Source organism: Xiphias gladius, chromosome 5 (genome assembly GCF_016859285.1).
Source record: "Xiphias gladius isolate SHS-SW01 ecotype Sanya breed wild chromosome 5, ASM1685928v1, whole genome shotgun sequence".
Taxonomy (NCBI): Eukaryota; Metazoa; Chordata; class Actinopteri; order Istiophoriformes; family Xiphiidae; genus Xiphias; species Xiphias gladius.
The window spans coordinates 5,801,764-5,823,748 of NC_053404.1; the positions used below are offsets into that span (position 1 = coordinate 5,801,764).

The 21,985-nt window shown below is 38.1% G+C and overlaps 1 protein-coding gene across 1 annotated transcript in view; it reads right to left on the reverse strand.

Moving 5' to 3' along the window:
• reck (reversion-inducing-cysteine-rich protein with kazal motifs) overlaps positions 1 to 21,985 on the reverse strand; it is a 98,719-nt gene that overhangs the window by 18,552 nt on the left and 58,182 nt on the right. Inside the window, exons 15-19 of the mRNA XM_040126884.1 lie at positions 14,980 to 15,102; positions 12,600 to 12,771; positions 2,287 to 2,476; positions 835 to 1,045; positions 607 to 680 (exon numbers count right to left, since the gene is read on the reverse strand). Of these exons, the coding sequence (XP_039982818.1) occupies positions 607 to 680; positions 835 to 1,045; positions 2,287 to 2,476; positions 12,600 to 12,771; positions 14,980 to 15,102 (770 nt within the window). The remainder of the gene's footprint in view (positions 1 to 606; positions 681 to 834; positions 1,046 to 2,286; positions 2,477 to 12,599; positions 12,772 to 14,979; positions 15,103 to 21,985) is intronic.

The following is a 21,985-nucleotide window of genomic DNA, read 5'->3' on the forward strand; positions in this document are numbered from 1 at the left end:
TTGTTTTCCTTCATTTTTTCTTCCCATCATCAATAGGGTGTGACGAATACTGCCAGACTTGACCAGGATACTGACAGTCCAGAGTTTGGATCAAGGTGCTGCATTTATCCCCTTACAGGAGAGTTGTTTTGGTTATTAACTGGCTGTGTGTGTGTGTTTTTCAGAAGAAACAGACGAAACAAAAAAATAGAAGAAAAGAAAAATGATGTTGAAAAGGGTCAACAGTGAAACACTACTTTTGCTGAAATTGTATTTCACAGTAGTTTACCACTTGCGGAATTCATATACAAAACAGTTTAATCTCATTCTTAGTTTGAACAAAATGTACTTTTATTTAATTTTATGTTGCTTTGTAGCCAAACTCCTTGTAGTCAATTTTCTGAAAATATATTCTTTAATTATAATTTAGATATTAGTTCCCCCAAAAAAAATATTTTATTGTGGAGCGCTACTATACTTTAGAATTACACGTAACTATTCTTCTGCTTCCATAAAGTTAAAACCTTCCAACAACATTGAAAGAACACAGTAATCTTGATATTCCCTTACATTGCGATGAGGATGATTCGTGAATTAGTTGCACTACACAGTCACATAAATCCATACCTTAGAGAAAGTGTTCATCTGCTCTTTGTTCCAAAGGATCTGCAGCATGCTGGCACAGATTGGACAGCATGCGCCTGGAAAAAAGTCATAGGTCAAGAGTTATCACAATGCAAACTTCAAAAACTAATGTTATGTACATGTTATATTCATAGTATAGCTTTAAACTGTCTTTAGACTGTTCATCCAGGTTATCTGTAACCTTTCTATCTGAGGTGTTGGTCCACTCACCAGGTGGTGTGACTGGGTGGCAGCCTGGAGTGGACAGAGGTGGACAGGGAATCAAACTGCATGCGGAGTCGGGGGTCATGTCAGACACCGCCCCAACAGTATGGCAGGGTCCCTCATAGTCCACAGCCACCCGGTCAGAGAAGGCATCACACACTGTGTAGTAGGTCTCACCGTTATGGCCACAAACTAGCTGTTGTGTCCTACAGGCATCCTGAGAACACACATGCATATACACACACGTAATTTTATTTTATATACAATATGTTTTTCTTGCTTCTCATTACTTCGCTGTTATTTCATTGTAATTTCACACATATCAGGTATTTCTTTATGTATTCTGGTATTTCATTATTTCATTGTCTCTTTGGGCTTTTGTGCAAACTACAATGGGATCATCTTCTGAGGAACATAAACATGATTAGTAAATTTCAAGTCAATCTGTCCATTACATTTTGATACTTCCTGCCTAAAATGGAAGATTTGTCCTCATGGTGACACCGGAGGAAGGTTCAGACAACTATGAAAAACTTTAGCATTCATCCTCTGGGAATCATGAATATTAATTTTAAAGGTGCACTTCACTGATTTCACAGGTCACAGGTCAAAGACAGTCTACTATTAATGAGGTGTATGGCAGTCTGTAAAACATTTGTGTAATGTCTCTGTTTGAAGATACCCTTCGCTGAACAAGACCATTAGATTTGACTCAATGCTCTGGAAAGCTAGGCAATTGTCACATTTGCTGAGTTGTATAATGTCTCTGAAGGAGCTTTGTCAAGTCTGAGAAAATAACTCTTATGATTTCATTGGGATGTCATCAGGGTTATCTCAGCTTGGGCTTGGAGACAAATCTATTACAGAAAGTCTGCATTACAAAATGTTTGCGTGGAGTTTGAAAGATGTGGGCATCTACCAGGCAGGGAGGAAAGAAACCACTGTTACTTTATGAGAAATGTAAGATCCAGTGTTTTTGGAGTTACTTACTTGAGAATAAAAGTATATAGAGGCTGAATATCTCAGCCTCTGCTGCTTCAATTTTGACCAATTTGTTTTAAAATCTGTCTATCACAACTTTATCAAGAAATAACCCAGGAATAAAACTACGGATTTGATTTAGAACTCCCCTTTTAGTGGCACCATCAGGCTAATACTATTGCCGTCCTAATGTGACAGCTCTGGGCTCTACCTAATATTGTGTTGACTCTGGAGGTGATAGCTAACTGGGGAGATTATTAAATTTTGATGGAGGACTGCATTATACTGAGTATTTTTTAGCTGTAACATAAGTGAGGCCTGCACATGGTTTTGCTCCCAGGTCTGTCCCATCAAAAAAAAAAAAAAAAAAACCTAAAACCAACAGCAAAGTCAACCTTTGTACAGCAATTTGTGCTTCTCAAAATGAAGAAGGCAGTCCCTGAGCCCTGCTGTCTCCTGCTCTCAAGTGTAACCTACCTGGCAGTGGCCCATGTAAGCCAGAGTTTTTCCAGCCTGCTGCAGTTGGCACAGACTGGGGTGGACCAGGCCGTCAGTATCACAGGCTGGCTCCACGCTGTTCTTATCACATGCTGCTGGCCGGCCAACACACTCATACTGTGGGCAGTCTGACAAGTCACTCAGACACACACAATACTTTGGGATGCACCTAGAAATACAGACACAATATGGCTTTATTTATTTATTTATTCATCTATTCTACTCTCTTTCCAAATGTGAGGAGACCAGTTGAGAAGTTCAGACTACGTATAGTATGTATTTATATTTTTACATGATGCATGCATATTAAATGCATATACTGTACACACAACCATCAACACACATAACACAACCACACAGTGAAGGAGTTAAATATCACATATTTAGGAGTATGTTTTGTTAAAAAAAAAGTGGAAATAAAAGAGCAAAGCAACACACATTAAGAAACCCTGCTCTATCACCATAGCAACAGCCAAGTTTCCAAGGCTGGACACCAATCAGGTGTTCAGCACATCTGAGTTGGCTTGCTGACTTTTACTGCATTGTTTACCCAGATAAGAAAGGAAAATGATTTCGAGCTGGTGTGTGCATGTTTGTGGGTGTATCTGCACATATCTCCGTAATAAACGTCTTCCAGACCACATCCCTCCGTGGAAAACTTAATAAAACCCTTTCTGAAATGTTTAAACATTGAGGATAAACATGCAAAAAACATAGCCTTTTAGTATTCCATTATTTAACATTATACCATGGCTGCTGAAAATTCTGGATTCTGATTGGTTATAAAGTGTGGATTCACTTTTAGTAACCAGAGGGCTTAACTGGACAATTATGATAGCTGTGGTTTTTGCTGTTCTACATTAATGCACAACTATTAACCTGTAGGTAAAGACAGCAACAGCTGAACATCAGGTAAAGAGCCTGGAGCCAGGGTTATTTGTGTAACCACCTCCACAGAGGACCTGAATAATGTTAGCCAGGGTGAAGCTAGTAGCTAGTAGAGTCTGAGGGACAGCTGCAGAGGAAAGGAGAAAAGATAGAAGAGGGAATAAAATGTGAGCAAAACATCACACAAAAATGAAGACATGTTGCGAATACACAGGTAAGTGAGGGAGTGAGGGTGAGTCAGTCTGGGTGCAATGTGTCTGTGACAGAGGGAGGGTGAGAGAAGGGCAGCCTGTATGAGAGAGAGCGCTCTGTAACGTTATCTCTACTGGACACATTGTTTTAATAATATCATGTAGCAGAACGCATCACTATCCTCTGCTCTTGAGGTTGACATCAATCAGTGAAATTTTTTCTTTCCCCATTTTAAAACTTGTCAGGATTACAAAACTCCTGGCTGAGTCTTGTCTAACTAAACAGGAAGGAGTCTAAACACTCCTTCCTGTTTAGTTAGATGTTACCTATCAAAGCAAACAACAGAAATCCTGAGGCTCACGAACTACAGTACAGTAGCGAGATCAAAATTGGTTATATGAGTAAATTAATGACTGATATTTTTAGTTTGAGTACATGTGGCATTTTGTTGGTAAGTGGCCATGGTATAAGTGAGATAATACCTTCCAACTTTGTAAATCCAATGATTGTAATAGACTCTGCTGAAACCCTCCACTTTGTATCTGGTGGTTCATACGCAAGGCAGGGCAAGGCAAGGCAAGTTTATTTATAATGCACCACCCATTCAAAGTGCTTAGAAAGGCATAGAATGGGTGGTGCATTATAAATAAACTTGCCTTGCCTTGCCCTGCCTTGCCTATGAACCACCAGATACAAAGTGGAGGGTTTCAGCAGAGTCTATTACAATTTAAATTTTTTTTTTTTAAAATAAGACATTAGGAAGACATTAAAAATTTTGATTTTAAAAAATAACAACTCTCAACTCAACTTTATTTATATAGCACTTTACACACAACACAGTTGATCCAAAGTGCTTTACATATCACACAACGGAAAACAAAAATGAAAGAAGGAAAGAAACACAACAGAAATGAGTGATGATAATAGTAACATTTATGGTATAGGCACATGGTAACACAAAACACAAATTGACCAAAGAGACCTACAGAGATTTCAGGAGAAGTATCTGAGCTGGTTAAGTTAAAAGCTAAGGAGTAAACGTGTCTTTTAAAACGACTTTTGAAAATCTCAGTTGTGGGGGAGAATTGGATCGTGGGGGGAAGGTAGTTCCATGGTTTTAGGGCAGCGATAGAGAAAGCCCTGTCCCAGTAACACTTAGTCATTGACAGAAGTGTTTGTTCAGATGATCTAATGTCTCTGACAGTGATATGGGGTGAGGGGTTCTATAATGTAAGAAAGGGTGAGACCATTTAGCACCTTGTAGATAAACATCAGGATTTTAAAATGAACTCTGTAGCTAACTGGCAGCCAGTGTGGGCAAGCAAGAATGGAAGGAATGTACTCCCTCTTTTTTGTTCTTGTTAAACTCTTGTTGCTGCATTTTGTACTAGTCGGAGACAAATGAATATGAAGAGTTGCAGTAATCAAGGCAGGAGGATAAAACGGCATGGATGACACTCTCCAGGTCAGAAGTAGAAAGGATTGATCTGAGGGTGGAGCTGCATGAAGCTTAATTTTGATTAATGATTAATTTGATTAACTTGTTTGTCAAACTTCAATCCTGAATCGAATATGACTTTTATGATTTTTTGCATGTGATTTAACACAGTGGGCCAATGGGCCAAGATGAGGAGAAATAATGTTGGTCAATTTCTGTAGTCCAAATAAATTAACCTCTGTTTTATTATCATTGAGCTGAAGACTGTTTGCAGCCATTCAGGATTTGATGTCTTGAAGGCAGTTATTGAGATTAGTTAGTTTGTTGTAGTTATTTGGCTCTAGGGGAAGATACATCTGTATATCATCCACCTAACAGTGAAAATAAATATTGTGTTTTTGAGTAATTTGGCCTAGCGGAAGCAAATAGATGGAGAAGAAGAATGGACCAAGTATGGAACCTTGGGGGACACCACATGAGATAGGGGCTGAGGAAGAAGATGAGTTGGTAATAGAGACACTGAAGGATCTGTTGGATAAATATGAAGAAAATCTGTTTAACGCAGAACCAGAGACCCCCCACCCATTTGTTTAACCTGTGAATAAGAGTCAAATGATCTACTGTGTCAAAGACAACAGTTACATCTAGGAGCAGGAGGACAGAGTAGTTACCTGAGTCTGCAGCTCAAAGGATGTCATTAGTTATTCTCAGTAATGCAGATTCAGTACTATGAAGGGCTCTGGAACCAGATTGGAATTTTTCAAAAAGTACTTTTTCAAGGCTTTTAGAGATTAAGGGAAGCTTGGAGATGGGTCTGTACTTATTGAGGATTGAAGGATCTAGATTGTTTTTTTTTATAAAAGTGGCTGGACAACTGCACGTTTGAAAGATTGTGGAATGAGGTTGGTTTACAGGGACCTATCAATGTTTGAGAGAATGCTGGGGCCAATGGTGTCAATATCTTTGAAAAGTGTAGTTGGAATAATTTCAAGACAACAGGTGGAGTTTTTCATAGAAGAAAACTATGATGAAGTTCGAGGAACAGTTTTGGTGTTCAGGGAATTTGGAGATGTGGAGATGGTTAAAGTAGTTACAGTAGTAGTCAAGTACTTTGAGTGAGAGAGTTTAACACACTAAAAGGTACTCTGGGATTGTGACAGTTTCTGTCAATAAGTTCAAAAAAGTATTGTGCCCCAGCATTTTTGACAGCTAACTGGTATTTACCCAAGAGATCCTTCAGAATTTGACATGAGACCTGCAGTTTATCCGCTTCCACCTCCGCTTCAACCTTCTGCATGCACTCCTAATTTCTGTAATATTACTGTCACTAAACCTTGGTAAGGCCAAAGACAGACATTTTTTAGTTTTGAATGGTGCAACAGAATCAAGGTTGGCTGAAACAGTGCTGTTGAATAGAGAAACTGTTCCTCTGCATTCACCCTGAGGAGAGAACTAAATCTAGAGTATGTCCTTTAACATGGGTTGGGCCATTCGTGGATTATTGGAGGCCGAAAGATTCAAGTAAATTTACAAAATCAAAGGTCATGGCTTTGGAGGGATAGCAAATGTGAATGTTGAAATCTCCAAGATGGGAATATTGTAATATTTTGGAGCAATGTCGGAGAGTAGATCAGAGTGTTCACTAATAAAATCAATATTAGGCTTAGTGGCTCTGTATACTAGTAGGCATAGGACTGGTGGGGTGCCATCTATTACAAAAGCCAGAAATTCAAAACATGAAATTGTTTACATTGTTTACACTTTTGTAAATTACAGTAACCCCACCACCTCGTGCATGTAACCTCGGTTGATTAAAATGAGAGTAGCCTGTAGGAGTGGCTTCAGTCAGTGGAGATGAGTCATCAGGGGTAAGCCACTGCTCAGTGATAAGGAAATTGTCTAGATTTTGGGACAAAATAAAATCTAGACAGATAAATGATTTGTTTGACAGGTCTTACATTAAGTAGATCAAATCTGGAGGGAGGAGGAATTACAGTGTATGTAATGGTAATAAGACTGTTAAGATTTACTGAACGAGATACTTTAGAGAAAAAAATTTGGTTTCTGGGTGTTTGACGGACTGGGATGTGATTTACAGTTGGAGCAGCTGAATTTGAGTTAGACAGTCCGTGACCCATGAGTGGTAGGGGGTGAGATTGGCGAGATGTTGCAGAAATTTCACTTGTAACAGGGACCTCACCAGTATATTTACGGTGGCAGTAAACAGGATTTTGAGTGTGTTTGTGGATTACCTCATGTTTGCATGGACTGTCTCAAATGAAAACAAAAGCAAAAGCAAGCAAGTACATAGTTAAATAAATAGATAAATATTAAAAAGAAGTTAATTATAATATTTAAGTTTAATTATAATATTTAAGTTATTGGAAAGCCAGAGATACAATGTTTTATGCCCTGATTTAAATGAGCTGACAGACCTCAGTTATTCAGGAAGCTTGTTCCACAGGTGGGAAGCATAGAAACTAAAAGTTGCTTCACCTTGCTTGGTTTTGATTCTGCGAAAACTGAGTAAATCTGTCCCAGATGACCTGCGGGGTCCGGATGCTTTGTAATGTAAGTAAATCAGAGATGTATCTAGGTCAAAGATTATTTTATAGACAAGTAATAGGATTTTAAAATCTAAAACCATAGATTAAAAGTAAAAACAATTACTTCAGTTTTTTCTTTGTTCAGTTGTAGAAAAATTCTGGCACATTCACTCAGTGATTTGTTCAATGAATATATTCAGCAAATGTAAGAGACTGAAGTCACATGTAGACACTGTTATGTAGAGTTGTGTGTCATCCGCATAATTATGGCAAGCGATATTATAATATTGCATAATCTGAGGAAGGGGAAGCATGGCGATGATGAAAAGAAGAGGCCCGAGAATGGACCCTTGAACAACTCCACGTGATTTTTGTTTGTTTAGATTCTTAATTACCAATTGAAACAAAGTAATTGCTATTATATGATTTGAACAAATTTAGCACGGTGCCAGAAACTCCCATCCACTCTTCCAGTCTGTCGTGCAGCAGCTTATGGTCAACTCTGTCGAATGCTGCACTGACATCCAGTAATACCACAACAATAAATTTTGATGCGTCACTGCTCAGATGAATGTTGTTTTAAACTTTAACAAGTGCAGTCTCAGTGCTGTGGTGTGGTCAAAATCCAGACCGAAAAGCGTTAAAGAAAATGTTTTGCACCAAGAAAGTATTAGGTTGCTGAAAAACAACCTTGATCTTTCCTAAAAAGGTAGGTTTGATATGGGTCTATAGTTATTTATTACTGAGGCATCCAGATCAGACTTTTTTACAAGAGTTTCTTATAACCAGTTTTAATAACTGCGGTCTTTAGGGTCCTAGGAAAATGGCCTGACTAAAGAGAACTATTGACTATCTGTCTGTCTGTTGCTATGCGGATGAAAACATCTTTAAAGAAGCCGTCTGTCAAGGCTGCATTATCTGGGGGTGAAAATGTGCCAAATTAACTAGAGTAGTCTTAAGCAGAGGCACAGGTGACGTAGCCATTTTGCCCGAGTGGAGTTACAGACAGTCCTATCCTCAGAATTTTATCTGTGAAAAAAGAAGCAAAGTCACTGCATGACTTGGTGGATAACTTGTTTTTTTTCTCTTTTATTACCAAGAAAGATCATGATACATTATACCTATTCACATACTATTTACAAAATATGTAAATAAATATTTTTAGTGTTGTACAGAAACAGACATTTGCCGCTAATTACAGTCCTGGTTGAAATTATTGATACACAACACTTTTAGGTACAGAATTTCAAATATCTACAGAAATAAAGGAAAATGAACCAATTTTGTATATTCAGACTATTTCATAAAATGTCCAAATTTACTGAACAACAATGTCTGTCCATATGAAATGCTTCCATATGGTGACATAAAAAATACAGACATAAAATGTACGCTTGACACAAGTGTTGGCACCCTTTTGATGAATTTAAATTATTTCCTCAAACTAAATAAAAAACAAAAAAACCTCACCTGTGCTTACTTTTCAGTGTTCACATGACCCAAATTAACCAATGAATGATGGTTTTATTGCATAAAAACCTGCTGACTGGCTCCAGTTTCTTTTTAAAAAGAGAGCTGTCAGAGAGCATCAGAAATGCTATTACCAAAAAACATAACAATCCCAAGAGCTACAAGGCAATTGCCAAGGATCTCGAAATCCCTGTTTTCCAACAGTTTGTAATGTCATCAAGAAGTTTCACAGTCATAAAACTGTTAAGAGGCTGCCAGGACGTTGGGCTGAGAAGAAACTCCGTGTAAGATATTTTCAAAGGTTGGTGCGGATTGTGGAAATAACACCACGCCATTGCAAAAAGGACATGTGCGAACCTAAAAGGGCTTGAATGCATAGCTAAGGAAGAGTGACAGAAACTACCAGCAGACCGGTGCAAGAAACTTCTAGAAGGCTACAGGGAATGTTTAGAGGTTGCCATTGTTGCCAAAAGTTCTGCAACCGAATATTAGTGGAGGGTGCCAAGAATTGTGTCTGGGTTATATTTTGTGTTTTTATTATTTCACTGTTATGAAAGTTTTTTTTATTTTTTTATTTTCTCTTCTGTTCAGTAGCCTTGAAACTTTTATTAAAATATTTGGATTATACAAAATTAATCAATTAGAATTTTTTCTGAAGATATTCTAAATTCTGTACTTAAAATTCAGGAGTGCCAATAATTTGCCACTGTATAAACCCTAACCTAGTGTTTGTCAAGGAACACATAATTAAGTGAATGCCAAACTAAAAGCAGTAAACACAAAATGGAGAAAATGAAAAGAAGTACAATAAACTTAAAGCAAAATAAATCAAAATTGAAGTAACATAAAATAAAATGAAATGAAATGAAATAGTCAAACTAAAGTAAACTCAAAAAAATCAAAGCAATTATTTGTTGGCTCTATACATGGTCTTGTATGCAGTTTTATGAATGTTATGAATATTTTCCATCTGCTATTCTTCGTGTTTTCATGTAGTGGATAGGTCCTCGAGGTGTAGATGACGTGTCTTGCCATCACGAGTACGTTAATTAATTAATTGTTTACATCTGCCTTTTTCTCTGTTAGTTTTGGTCAGTGATCTTGAGGCCGCATTGGCTCCCGAGGAAATCCTTGGGGGATGTACTGGAGAGCTGTAAAGGGATGGAGACATCTTCGGGAGCAGCCTCAGCAGTGGCTCTGGTGTGTGTGTGTGTGTGTGTGTACTGTCATTTGCAGTTATCTACAAATTCTTGTTTGGGAAGGCATCCCAAGAGCATTACTTAGGGTGGCACTCAGTAGTCTAGATCCAGTGATGTTTAAATGAACCCTATCAGGTTTAAAGTGGTCTTTACAGACCCACAAGATATTGAAATTGCCAATAAACTTTATTCCATGGGTGAGGCACACTGATGTAAGACATGTATTCAGGCCAAGGACTCTGCTAATAGATTTGATTCCTTTCCCAAAACTTTTAACAGAGCCTAAGATGAATACTTGTTGCGACTGACAGTGTCTCCAGGTAGCAAGGAAGTCTTTTTTCAGGATCTCAAAACCACTTTCCTTTGCAGAATGTCAAAAGACCCAGCGTGGATAATAATCTTCAAATTACCTGGATGTGTATAGAGGATAACTCGCAGCAGCCCTGTTAGCCCCCTGACAAATGTGTCAGCCATAGTTAGATTTTCAGTCTTTGCAATTCTTACATGCTTAGTTATAGTCCCCACTCAGAACAGTGTCTGGCTTATCAGGTGTGGAGTGAGCAATGTTTCTTCTGGCCCTCAGCCTAGCAGTAGCAGGAGCCTATTTTTTGGGTTTTGGTTAGCCTTAATGCTAGTGGTGTGATACACTTCACTGTGTTCAACTTGATTAGTATTATCACACATTTCATTCAGAGTCAGTGGATCGAATCTGTTTTGCAGTGGGAGTTCAGGTGGTGGAGTGAGCATTGGTGCTCTCTTATTTGATTTCTGTGTCTGTCCGTTAGCATTTGGTGGCTTGGCACCTTGTGCAGCAGCTGCAACGGAGTCAATGAATTGCTCACTCTCATGTATTTGATGCAGTGTTTCAATCTTCTTTTCATGTTGTGTTATCCTCTCAGTCAGTTGCTCACACTCCATGCCGCTCATCGATTTTAAAGGGTTTGGAGACCTAGCTTTTACATTGTCTTTTGCCAGTCAGATAAGCTTTGTTTACTAGGCTAAGCTAGCAGCTAAGTCTGTGGTAGGGCTCTGAAACTTTCAAGTGACCTGAAAGTAAGCTTTTGTTCTGTTCTGCAACTCCACTTTAGACGTGTTTGTTAAATAAATAGCTCTCTTTGAAAGAATATTTAGGGAATTAGAAAATGTAAGAGAAAAGTGCAAAGCAGAGAGCTGAGGAAAACACGTTTGTACTATAGCACAACAATGCCATCCATTACAATCACAGTATGAACAACTTGTATGGTATTGTCCTTAACTTATGTGTACATTGCATTTAAGACATTTACCTGTATCCAAATGAATTCCCTAGTGCAACAGCACAATGCAGCCTAGCTGGCATTAACACATAAAGGATGGTGACTAATAAAGGGCAGGAATAACCTACACTTAACCTGCATCAGTACAACAACAGAATCTTGTCATCCACATCACTCTTCTGCTCTCAGTTTCTTTTTAACAGAAATATTGCTTTGATTTACTGATTAATTCCAATTCTACTCGCTTCTACTTTCTGCATTTGCCATTCTTTTAATTGGTATTATGCTGCTGTCAAAAAAACTCCACATCCCGTAGATGCTTCACAATAAGGGTATTTTGTGCTGTTTTTGACCACAAATATTGCTATAGAGCAATGTTTTGATGACTGGGTCTCTACACATGCAAGCAAACACATTAGCAACGTGATGCAAATGCCTGGCAAACATTTCTCACTAATTTCTCACTATTCCACCAATCTACTAAGAAACGTAGCAGAGCGGCAACAAAGGTTTTTAAGAAGAGGACTGCAAAAAGGCAAACACGGATTCAAATTATGAGGGTTTCAAACTATTAAAAAATCTGATTAGCAAATGTTTTAGGAAGATAATGCACTGAACACGCTTGTGAAGGAGACGCAATATTTTTTGATGAAAGACACTGAATGTAAATATAACTGTGTTTGTTGACAGGAAAACTACAGGAATGTGAGGGATTATGCCCTTTGAGCTGCTGGAAGGCTTTTATGTGAAATTTGTACAGGAGTGTTGAGTTTCATTGACAGTAGATTAACACCAAAGTAGAAATGACTGGATTAAATTAGAGTATGAAAACAGAGTTTCTGTTAGAGAAGAGAAACTGGGAGCAGCAGTGTGGAGAGTAAGACATGACTCAGTTGTACTGGTGGAATCAGTGCCCCAGAAATTGACATTATCCTGAATTTACCAAGACAATGATATTGAAATAAGTGTTGAGTTTGCATTTACAGCAAGCAGGATCAACTTTAAAATATAACAGGTCAGAAAACAGGGAGGCCTCTTACTGATTATGTCTAAAATAATGATAAAATATACTTATAAGAAGGTAAAAAAAGTCACGTCATACCCAAGAAGACTAAAGGCTGTAAATGTCTCCCAAAGTGCTTCAACTAAGCACTGAGTAAATGGTTTGAATACTTATGTCAATGTGATATTTAAATTTTTCCTTTTTAATAAATCATGTTGGCACTCATAGCCACAGAAAAAGAGATGGAGGAAGAAAGACAGAAGGAGAAAAGGACGGAGGGAAATGTGCAGCTGAACCCACCTCTGGTTTCTCTGGCAAGGCTTGTTGGCACAGGGATTACTGAGGTGGCACTGGCCAAAGACAAACTGATGGTCCTTGAATCCCATACAGCGAGCCACACAGGCACTGGGATAGGTCCGCCCATTAGAGGCACACACTGGGATGAAGCGGTCTGGACAACTACAGGGAAGACCTGGGGGAGAGCAGGGGAAGACAGGGAGAGAAATGACAATTATTATGAAGAAGGAAAGTATTCATTCTAACACTTGTGATTATATGAACACATTAGACAGGATGACTGAGATACATTGTAAGCAATAATGGGCAGTGTTATATTGGTTATGATAACACAGTACTCACCAAAGTAAGTGCTGGTGGGGTTGATTAAAACCTGTTTGAACATCTGATTGCTCATGTTTCTTAAGTCATTGGACCTATTTTTAGGAATGTGGTTTAAGTATTATTAGCAAACAAAATGGCAATTCATTCTGAATATCAGGCTAGATTTAGTAAACGAGTTGGCATTCCTGTTTGTTTTGAAAGCGTATTATCTGCAGCATATTTAACTTTCTGTTCTTTCTGCTGCCGTCTGTTGCTTATTCTTTGACTTCCCCTTTATATGATTGTTAACCTTGCACAGTTGGGTCCATAAGTATTTGGACAAAGCTATCAAGATGTGATTAAAGTGTAGACTTTGAGCTTTAATTCAAGGGATTTAACAAAAATATTGTATTAACTGTTAAGGAATTACAGCCATTTTTATACATAGTTCCTCCATTTTCAGAGGCTCAATTGTAATTGGACAAGCCAACACAATTATAAACATAAGGATTATTTTTGATACTTGGATGAAAATCCTTCTGGAACGCATGGACATCACCAAATGCTGAGTTTCCTCCCTTGAGATGCTCTGCCAGGTCTTTAATGCAGCTGCCTTCAGTTGCTTCTTGTTTGTGGATCTTTCTGCCTTCAATTTTGTCTTCAGTAAGTGAAAAGATTGCTCAATTTGGTTGAGGTCTGGTAACTGACTTAGCCATTGATAAATCTTCAATTTCTTTGCCTTGAGAAGCTCTTGGGTTGCTTCTGCAGTATGTTTTGGGATATTATCCATCTGGACTGTGAAGCTCCATCCTAACATGTTTTGCAGTATTTGGCTGAATCTGAGCAGATAGTACAGCCCAATACACTTCAGAACTCATCCTGCTACTTCTGTCAGCAGTCACATCATCAGTAAACACCAGTGCCTCCGCTCCATTGGCAGCCATACCATGCCCATGCCTCCACCATGTTTGAAAGATGATGTGGTATGCTTTGGATCGTGAGCCATTTCTTTCCTTCTCCATACTCTTCTCTTCCCATCATTCTGGTGCAAGTAAATCTTGGTTTCATCTGTCAAAAAAATCTTGTTCCAGAACTGGACAGAAGTTTTTTAAAATGTTTTCTGGCAAGGTCGAATCTGGCCTCTCTACATTCTCTAGATTCATGAAGGTGTCTCTTGATGTTAGACTTTGACAATGATATGCCTGTCTCCTCGAGAGTGTTCTTGACCTGGCTAGATCTTGTGAAGAGGGTTTTCTTCACCAAGGAAAGAATTCTGCGATCGTCTTCTTTAGTTGTCTTCTGTGGTCTTCCAGGCCATGTGGTGTTGCTGACCTCACCCGTGCATTCCCTCTTTTTAAGAATGTAACAAATTGTTGCTTTGGCCACACCTAAAGTTTCTGCCATTTCTTTGATAGGTTTGTTTTGTTTTTTCAGCCTAATGATGGCCTTCTTCATTTGCATCGACACCTCTTTGGACCACATATTGAGAATTCTCATGAACAGCTGCCAAATGCAACTTCAACACTTGGAATCAACTCCAGACCTTTTCTCTGCCTAATTTTTCATGAAATAACAAGGAAACAGTCCAAACCTAGCCATAAAACTGTTCGTCAGTCAATTGTCCAATTACTTTTGAGCCTCTGAAAATGAGAGACTATGTATAAAAATAGCTGTAATCTAAACGGTTAAGGCAATATTTTTGCTAAACCTCTTGAATTAAAGATGAAAGTCTACACTTCAATCACATCTTGACGGCATCTTGGTGGTGTACAGGGGCAAAATTGTGACTATCCAAATACTTATGGATCTGAATATATGACAAAGTGCATAAAATAGAAAAGGAGGTTGCAGTGAATAAGATTTATGCATGATCAAGCTGGGGTGAAAACAGACATAGACTGGTAATGTAAACTGTTAAAGTGTTAAATCTAGGTATGGAATCAGACTGAATTACACCTTGTTCCATCTTGTTAAGGGATTTTACAGCATTATGCAACCTTCAAGTTTCTAGAACTTCCTAGTAGTAGACAAACCTTATCTGAAATGACCACATTCTATTCAAACCATTACATAGACGGACCAGTAAATGGTCGTCGGGCCTCATCTGTGTTGCCAAAGCTGAGACATTCTCTGGTGGAGCAGATGGTGTTACCACCGAAGCAGGAACAAGTGTGGCAGTCAATCCTGAAAGATGTCCCATGGCCTGGTGGTAACACACAAAAAAGCACACGGCAAGAACATTTGAACAAAATGTCATAGTTTACATTCAAAAATATCACTTGAAACAAGAGGTGATTGACATTTACTGTATGGTGATTACATGTACAACCAATGACAAGTTAGAAAATGTTCAACAAACACTTTTTGATGATGATTCTATAATTGTGTGCTCAGAGGAATGAGCACAATGAGCAGCAGCGGGTAGTGCGGCAAGTGCTAGGCAGCTACTTACAGGCAGCCCTGCCTTACTGGGGAGAGTTGTTGGGGATGTATGCAGCCTGAAAGGAAGACCTGAAGACTGTGTTCAGGGTTGAAAATGGGTATGCCCACTATACTTTTCATGTTAAAAAATAATTTACTCTGTTTTTATTTTCAATTTTTTAATGTACACTTTTTTTATTTGTAGTTAATATTGTCCTAAAAGGGTGCTTAAATTAAACATAAGTCAAGAATAAGATAGTTAAGCTCCTTACTCTTTAGTCTAAAGCGACCAGCATCATTTATTAGGGACCACTGAAAAGTGGTCCCTAATGAATGATGCTATCTGATCTAATGATGCACAGTATCAAATGAAAGTTTGATAGTGTGCAAACGAAAGTTTGATAGTGTGCAGCGGTAGAGGAGTCATGGAGTTTGACATTATTCAGGTACAGAGGAGCAAGCCATCTTATACTGAGTGATGGAATGTGATATTAGAATTAGTATAATACATCTACTGTCCTACTGTTACTTGACTTATTGCTTTTTATTGATGTCCAAAATGGTCATTAATCTATTCATTCCTACATGAGACCAGTTACATTACAAATTCATACATCTTAAAATATTGCGTAAGCGACGGGAATTATTTGCACCCAGAGAAAGCCAACCTTCCTACCATTTCTAATGACCCACCAGAGAAAGGAAATTCTTTAAAAACTCCTACTTCTCCTTTAGATGTCTTCATACTGCAGAGTTTGGGTTTGCTTGCTTTAACTGAAACAAGACCATACGTTTTAGTGTGTATATCGTGTTGCTTATGAAGAGGAAAACAAATAAATGCATTAGGCTAATGGAATGTAAATATTGGTAGTGCTCTCTTATGCTCTTTGGCAGACACACACTTAACACTTAAATGCTTGCCTGGTCAACAATAAAGGAGTTTAAATGAGAATGCTATGTGCTCTCATACACGTTTTCTTATTCATGGATGTTATATAATTCAGATGGTAATTCACATCAAATTGCAGTTTGAGGAACTTAGATTTAAAAGCAGCCAAATTTTCATTCAGATAATATATTTTCGGTGTAATTTACTCTAATTTCTATGAACAGTGAGAAAAGAAAGAAGAATTGTCTAAAAATGAAGCTATGCTCATCCAGTATGTCAATTGTTACCCTGTGCTTACAGCAAGCGACAAGCTTGAAACAAGCAAAAACAAACAATTTATGCGCCTTATTGTGCCCTGGGTTTCCCCCTCGGGCTACATACAGGCTTCCCCAAACCTATCACCTAGCCACTGTAAACACCCCCATTTAAATACCTTTAAAATGACCGACAGTGATTATAACAGAAAATAATGAACCATGGCGAGAGGTTGGTCAGAGTTCAGTATAAACACAGCACTTCCTTTTGATCTCAGACTGACCAGGAGCTCTTAATTCATACTGTCCACAGCCTAAGGCACAGCATTGCTGTCTATATATTCAACCTTAGGGATGCACGCATGAATACACAACACATATTCCTCTTTTAGAGTGTTTTTTTAGCATTAGTGCGTATCTCCTACTGCTTATAAAGTAAATTATTAAATCTGACAAACAAACCTGCACACTCCTCAGATGTGGATTAAATAATCTAGACTAATGTGATTTTAGCCACCTAAAAGGATTTTGTTAATTCTCATCCTAACTTTCCAGCTAAATTTGTCATACAGTATTTGTCAATTTCCACAGTTTACTCTGCTTCTAGAGAAACCTTTCCAGGACTTAATGTCATGCATTACGGTTTGTGTGAGGGCACTGTTCAACATTTTTTTCAAATACATTTAGTAAAGAGTTGGAGCCAGAAGGAAGTTTGCCAAGCATAGCTTAATGACTAAAAGCAAAAGGGAAACAGGTAGCCTGACTCAGCAAGAGCTGGGCACAGTGACTTCACAAAGTCCTGTTGTCACTCTTAGGTACGGGCAAACAGTGGATACGCTGAACGGAAATACCAGTATTTGGATAAATCCAATATATGGATAAACACTTTGTGTGTCAAGGAACAGTTAAGCATGTAACTGCTGGTAAAACCAAGCAGTGCTGTTTTTACATTTCTTTTTGAGTATGGAGTAAAAACATGCAATACAATCTGTTAGTGAGCTTCAGAGGTTTTTTATAAGTGTATCTTTTTAACTTTGGGCAAAGCCAGGTTAGCTGTTTCTCCCTGCTTCCAGTCTTTATGCTAAGATAAGATAAAAACATCCTGACTCCAGCTCTGTTCAAAGACCTGATCAATGATCGATCCTCTCATCTCACTCTCAGCAAGAAAATGCGAGCAAATGAGCATATTTTCCAAAGTGTTAAGCTAATTCTTCAATGTAATTTGTCAGCCTTAAATGAAATACTGTGTGGCTTCAGTAAATTATGATGTCAGTTGCCATAGTGAAGAGCCGGTCACTATTACAACTGTATGTGTATTTACGTATAGTAGTGCTGATCATGGATTAATATATCAATGCCATGCTGCATTTATTTTATAATAAGAGTGCACTTACTATTTTTATCTGTGTTTAAAGAACTTAGCTAGGAGAGAATGAACAGAATAATTGTAGCTGGCTTGTGTTAGTCTTAATAAGTAAGGCCTGTTGTCTTTCAGCAGTGTGATAACTGGTATTTTGACAAAATAATCTTAACTCAAGGTCCACTTGCTAGGCTTTACTGCAGCTTCCAACCACATCTCACTGTCTTCAGTGATACGAGTTTGCTTAGTTGTCAGGGGGTTGGTTTAGTTTAGTAATATGTTTTGGGGGCATTTAGGCCTTCAATGGATGGCTAACAGTAGAGAGAACCCTGAAACAAAGGTCCCTTGGCAGGACTTGAACAGGGGACTCTGTGCATCATGGTCAGTACCTTAACCCCTAGACAACCAGGACGCCCAAAGAACATGAATTTTATGACATGTTCACGACTTTTAAGATCAGAACTTTCAATTCAGCACACACCTGATGAACCAAGCCAAAATTCTTACAACAAAAATGTATTCGTACCATCCTTCGTACCTTCCATTGTGAGTGTTTGTGGAGGATGATGTGGTAATATCAAGCTACAGAAACTTTCACTGCACTCAGAACAAAACTGTGGTCCTCACAACATATTTTACCTTACACTCAACAGCCAATAAGATGCCAGCCAAGCAATCAAATTCAGAAGATTAAATTAAGAGGAATAATAAACAAATAGCATTTTTAGTCCTTGACTACCCTTTGGGTGTGAACTCTCTCTCTAGTCAACTATTTCATTTTTTAATTAAATATATGAACTATTTCTTGACATATAAAAATGCTGAATGGAAGATACGCTGAAGTGTCTCTCCCTGCTGTGAAACAACAGCACATTATATTTTTGACTTTTGAATGGAGTTTGGCTCGATGCAACACAGAATACATTGTGTCCAATTCAACCCAAATATCCGTCTTCAATAAGAAAAGAACAGTCGTATGTTTTAGAAGTACAGGTAAAAACAAACAAACATCAAAACACAGATCAAGAAGATCAATAACCCTTTATTACCAACGTGAGCTGGTAAAGGTAGGGAGGAGGGGGTGACACAGAGTGAAATTGGAAACCAGTATCTTTGTCTTTGTAGAAAAAGTTGATCAATTTAGTGGAATGTTGTTTGTGGAATGTTTAGGGATTATGAATTGATAACTTTTTGACTTTGGCACCCCCAAGTGGCAGTATCAAAAATAACACTGTGGCAAACAGCCCCCCCCCCCCCTGGTAACAGATTGACAAATAACTAAAGTCAAGCCTAGCTAAGACATTTCTTAAGTTGTAATGGTTAACCCAAACCTGGGTTCCAATGTTCATTTCTATATTACTTTAGTTTATACTGAATTCCGCTACCAATTATATTACTACTTCAAAAGTAAACAATCTGAAATTAGATGCAGTGCAATGTAAATAAAAATACAATGAAGATGATTTGATATGAAGATGGTGCAATAAATGAGTTCCTGACAAGTGTGTGTTTCAGAAATTAGAAAGCGCCTAAGGGCTCTCCTGCAGACATTTTCAGCACTTAACTCTCGTGTTTGTCATTGCTACAGACTTGATTTAAGGGAATAACCCCTAAATCATGTAGCTGTGATGTTGAAAAAACTGTTGACAGGAGAAGTCAGAAATCATCAAAAAGCTGAGTAGAACAAGATTACATGTACAGAGCAGCAAGAACTGCCTTTCCCTTACTCTATGAAAGCATAACTGAGAGAGCGATACTTTTTCATACTTTACTGCTCACGGAACTGCCTCTGTCCAGGTAATATGACATGTTAGAAATCGCTGTCTTATTCTTCATACAGCATTCTGAGTCATGCACCTTCTGCTCTCACTCACTTGTTGATGTTAATTCGTCTGTGAGGTTTCAGTGATGAGGGCTTACAGTGATGCTGTGTTCATGTCATATCAAGTTGCATTCATGACTTTTCAATTTTTAAAAAGCCTTTGTTTCAGTATCCAAGTTGCAATTATGAGTGGGAAAGTTGGACTTTTCTAAAGACTCTGATTGGGGGCTTAACAATATGAAAGAGCCTAAAAACCAAGCAAGTGTGGATGCCTAATGTTAGCCAAAGTGCATCTTTTAATGTAATTAAACCCAGTTTTATTTGTCAATGCATATTTTTAACCTTCACAGAACCAATTCTGTGATAATGCAACCTTCTTGAGTTATGAAATGATGTGAACGCTCTCGCAACTGGTTAACATTGGAATCTTTCCCATCGTTTCCACCCCTCCCATGTAAGGTAAATGCAGCATGAATTCTGTATTTTTTCTTTTTACCAAGAAGCGGGTTTACTGGGTTATGTGGATAACTTTGCTATGTGAAACCCAGAGCCCCCTAAAATACCTCTTCCGGGTTTTGCTCATTAAAATTATTCAGATAACCCAGTAAACCTTAGGAAGTGGCATTGCAAGATTCCTTTGCACTTCCCTGGAAAATGTCCTGTGAGCATAGTGACGTAGTGACTTGCAGGTGAGTTACAGTGGCTGGCGACCTGACTGGTAACGTACTAGCACTAGCCAGCCACAGTAGCTCATCAGCCAAGCTTGGCACCTGAAAGTTTGCGAGCTGGCAAGCTTGATCGCTTACTGGACAATAAGTTAATACAGTTCTTTCCAGAGATATATTTGTACCATCTTCAAATGTCTGTCCACAGGCCATGCCTTTTTTTTTGGAGCAGTTTACACTCCAGCTGAACATGGTTATATAAAAGTTCACAGTGCAACACAGCTAATATGATAGCTCACTCTCTTTTGAACTCTCGGGCTCTGTTCCTTTAAGGCCTGCACTGTCAAGATGGTTTACTATTGGTCAACAGTGTGAGTTTGCATGTCAAAATGTACCAAAACTTGAAATCTATGTAAAAGATCCACGTGACCAAACCTTTACAATGACACTGGGAACATAAAAATGGTTTAAAATAATGTTTAAAATATGTAACTGTACAATTAATGTTATCCATCTTACTAGTTTTTTCTTTAACCAAAGTTTATCAATATATTTTTTATTCCCACTGTTTCTAACAGATGGCTCACCAGAGATGTGATGTGTGTAGTTTAGTGTGGGAGGATTTTACCAGAGAGTCTGTAAACCTGCAGTGAAACTTGCTTCATTCCACCCTAAGGAGCTGTAACACACCTAAAAATCATCTCATTATAAGGCTTTTACTGGAAATTTTTGATTTAATAAATATGTACTATCTACAACGAAGCTCTTTACCTTTCTAGCATCCACTATAATTACAATGATATATAAACATAAACAGTTGTGCAAATTGGCTCTTTTAACAGTGTATCAATTCACAAATATTAATCTACATACTTGTCTTCATGACCTACGGGGAGTGTTTGAGCCCTTAAAGTGATAACTGGTTAAGTCGAATCTGTGCTGCTGCCTCTTAGAAGTTATTTTCTTTTTTTTACAAACATGTGGCTACAAATATTTTAAGCCTGTGAAAGCTTCAAAGAAGTTACTGCTCTGATCCAGGTGCAGCTAACAGCAGTCACTGATACGGTCTGATAATACCATTCTGCTGCAGTCACCACCTTAAAGGACATTTTGAGTATAATTACCTATTTGAAAAGAACCACAACTCATTCATCTCCAATAGAATCATCCGTAAATTAATTGTTGTGTTGTCCAATGTAATTAGGTAGGCAGAGGAGGCTGATGATTGAGAACACTTCCGGCTTCTTAATGACACAATACTTTTTCTATGAGGCTGGCTACCTTTGAGACTGATCACTGATAACTGCAGACAACAATAGAAAGATTGAATCCTTCTTCATACCTCGTTCTACCTAAGTATTTGTTAATGATATCAGAGACGCCTTTACTCTAAGTCTGGCAATAAGAATGGGTAGATGGCCGATCTGCATGGTTCAGAAAGTAAAATTTAAGACAAGCCTTGACATTAAGATAAGTTAACAACCAAAAAGGAAAAAAGTTTACCAAACTGAAGAAGTGAACTAGACATAAACCCATAAAAGACACATCGTTTGGGTTGCACCAGCTGTTTGTAAATCCATCATTGAGTTTGTGACTAACTTCTAAGTTTGCGTTAATAGCTGCAAATTAGTTTCACACTAGTTATTGCACCATTAATAAAACATCCAATCACTGA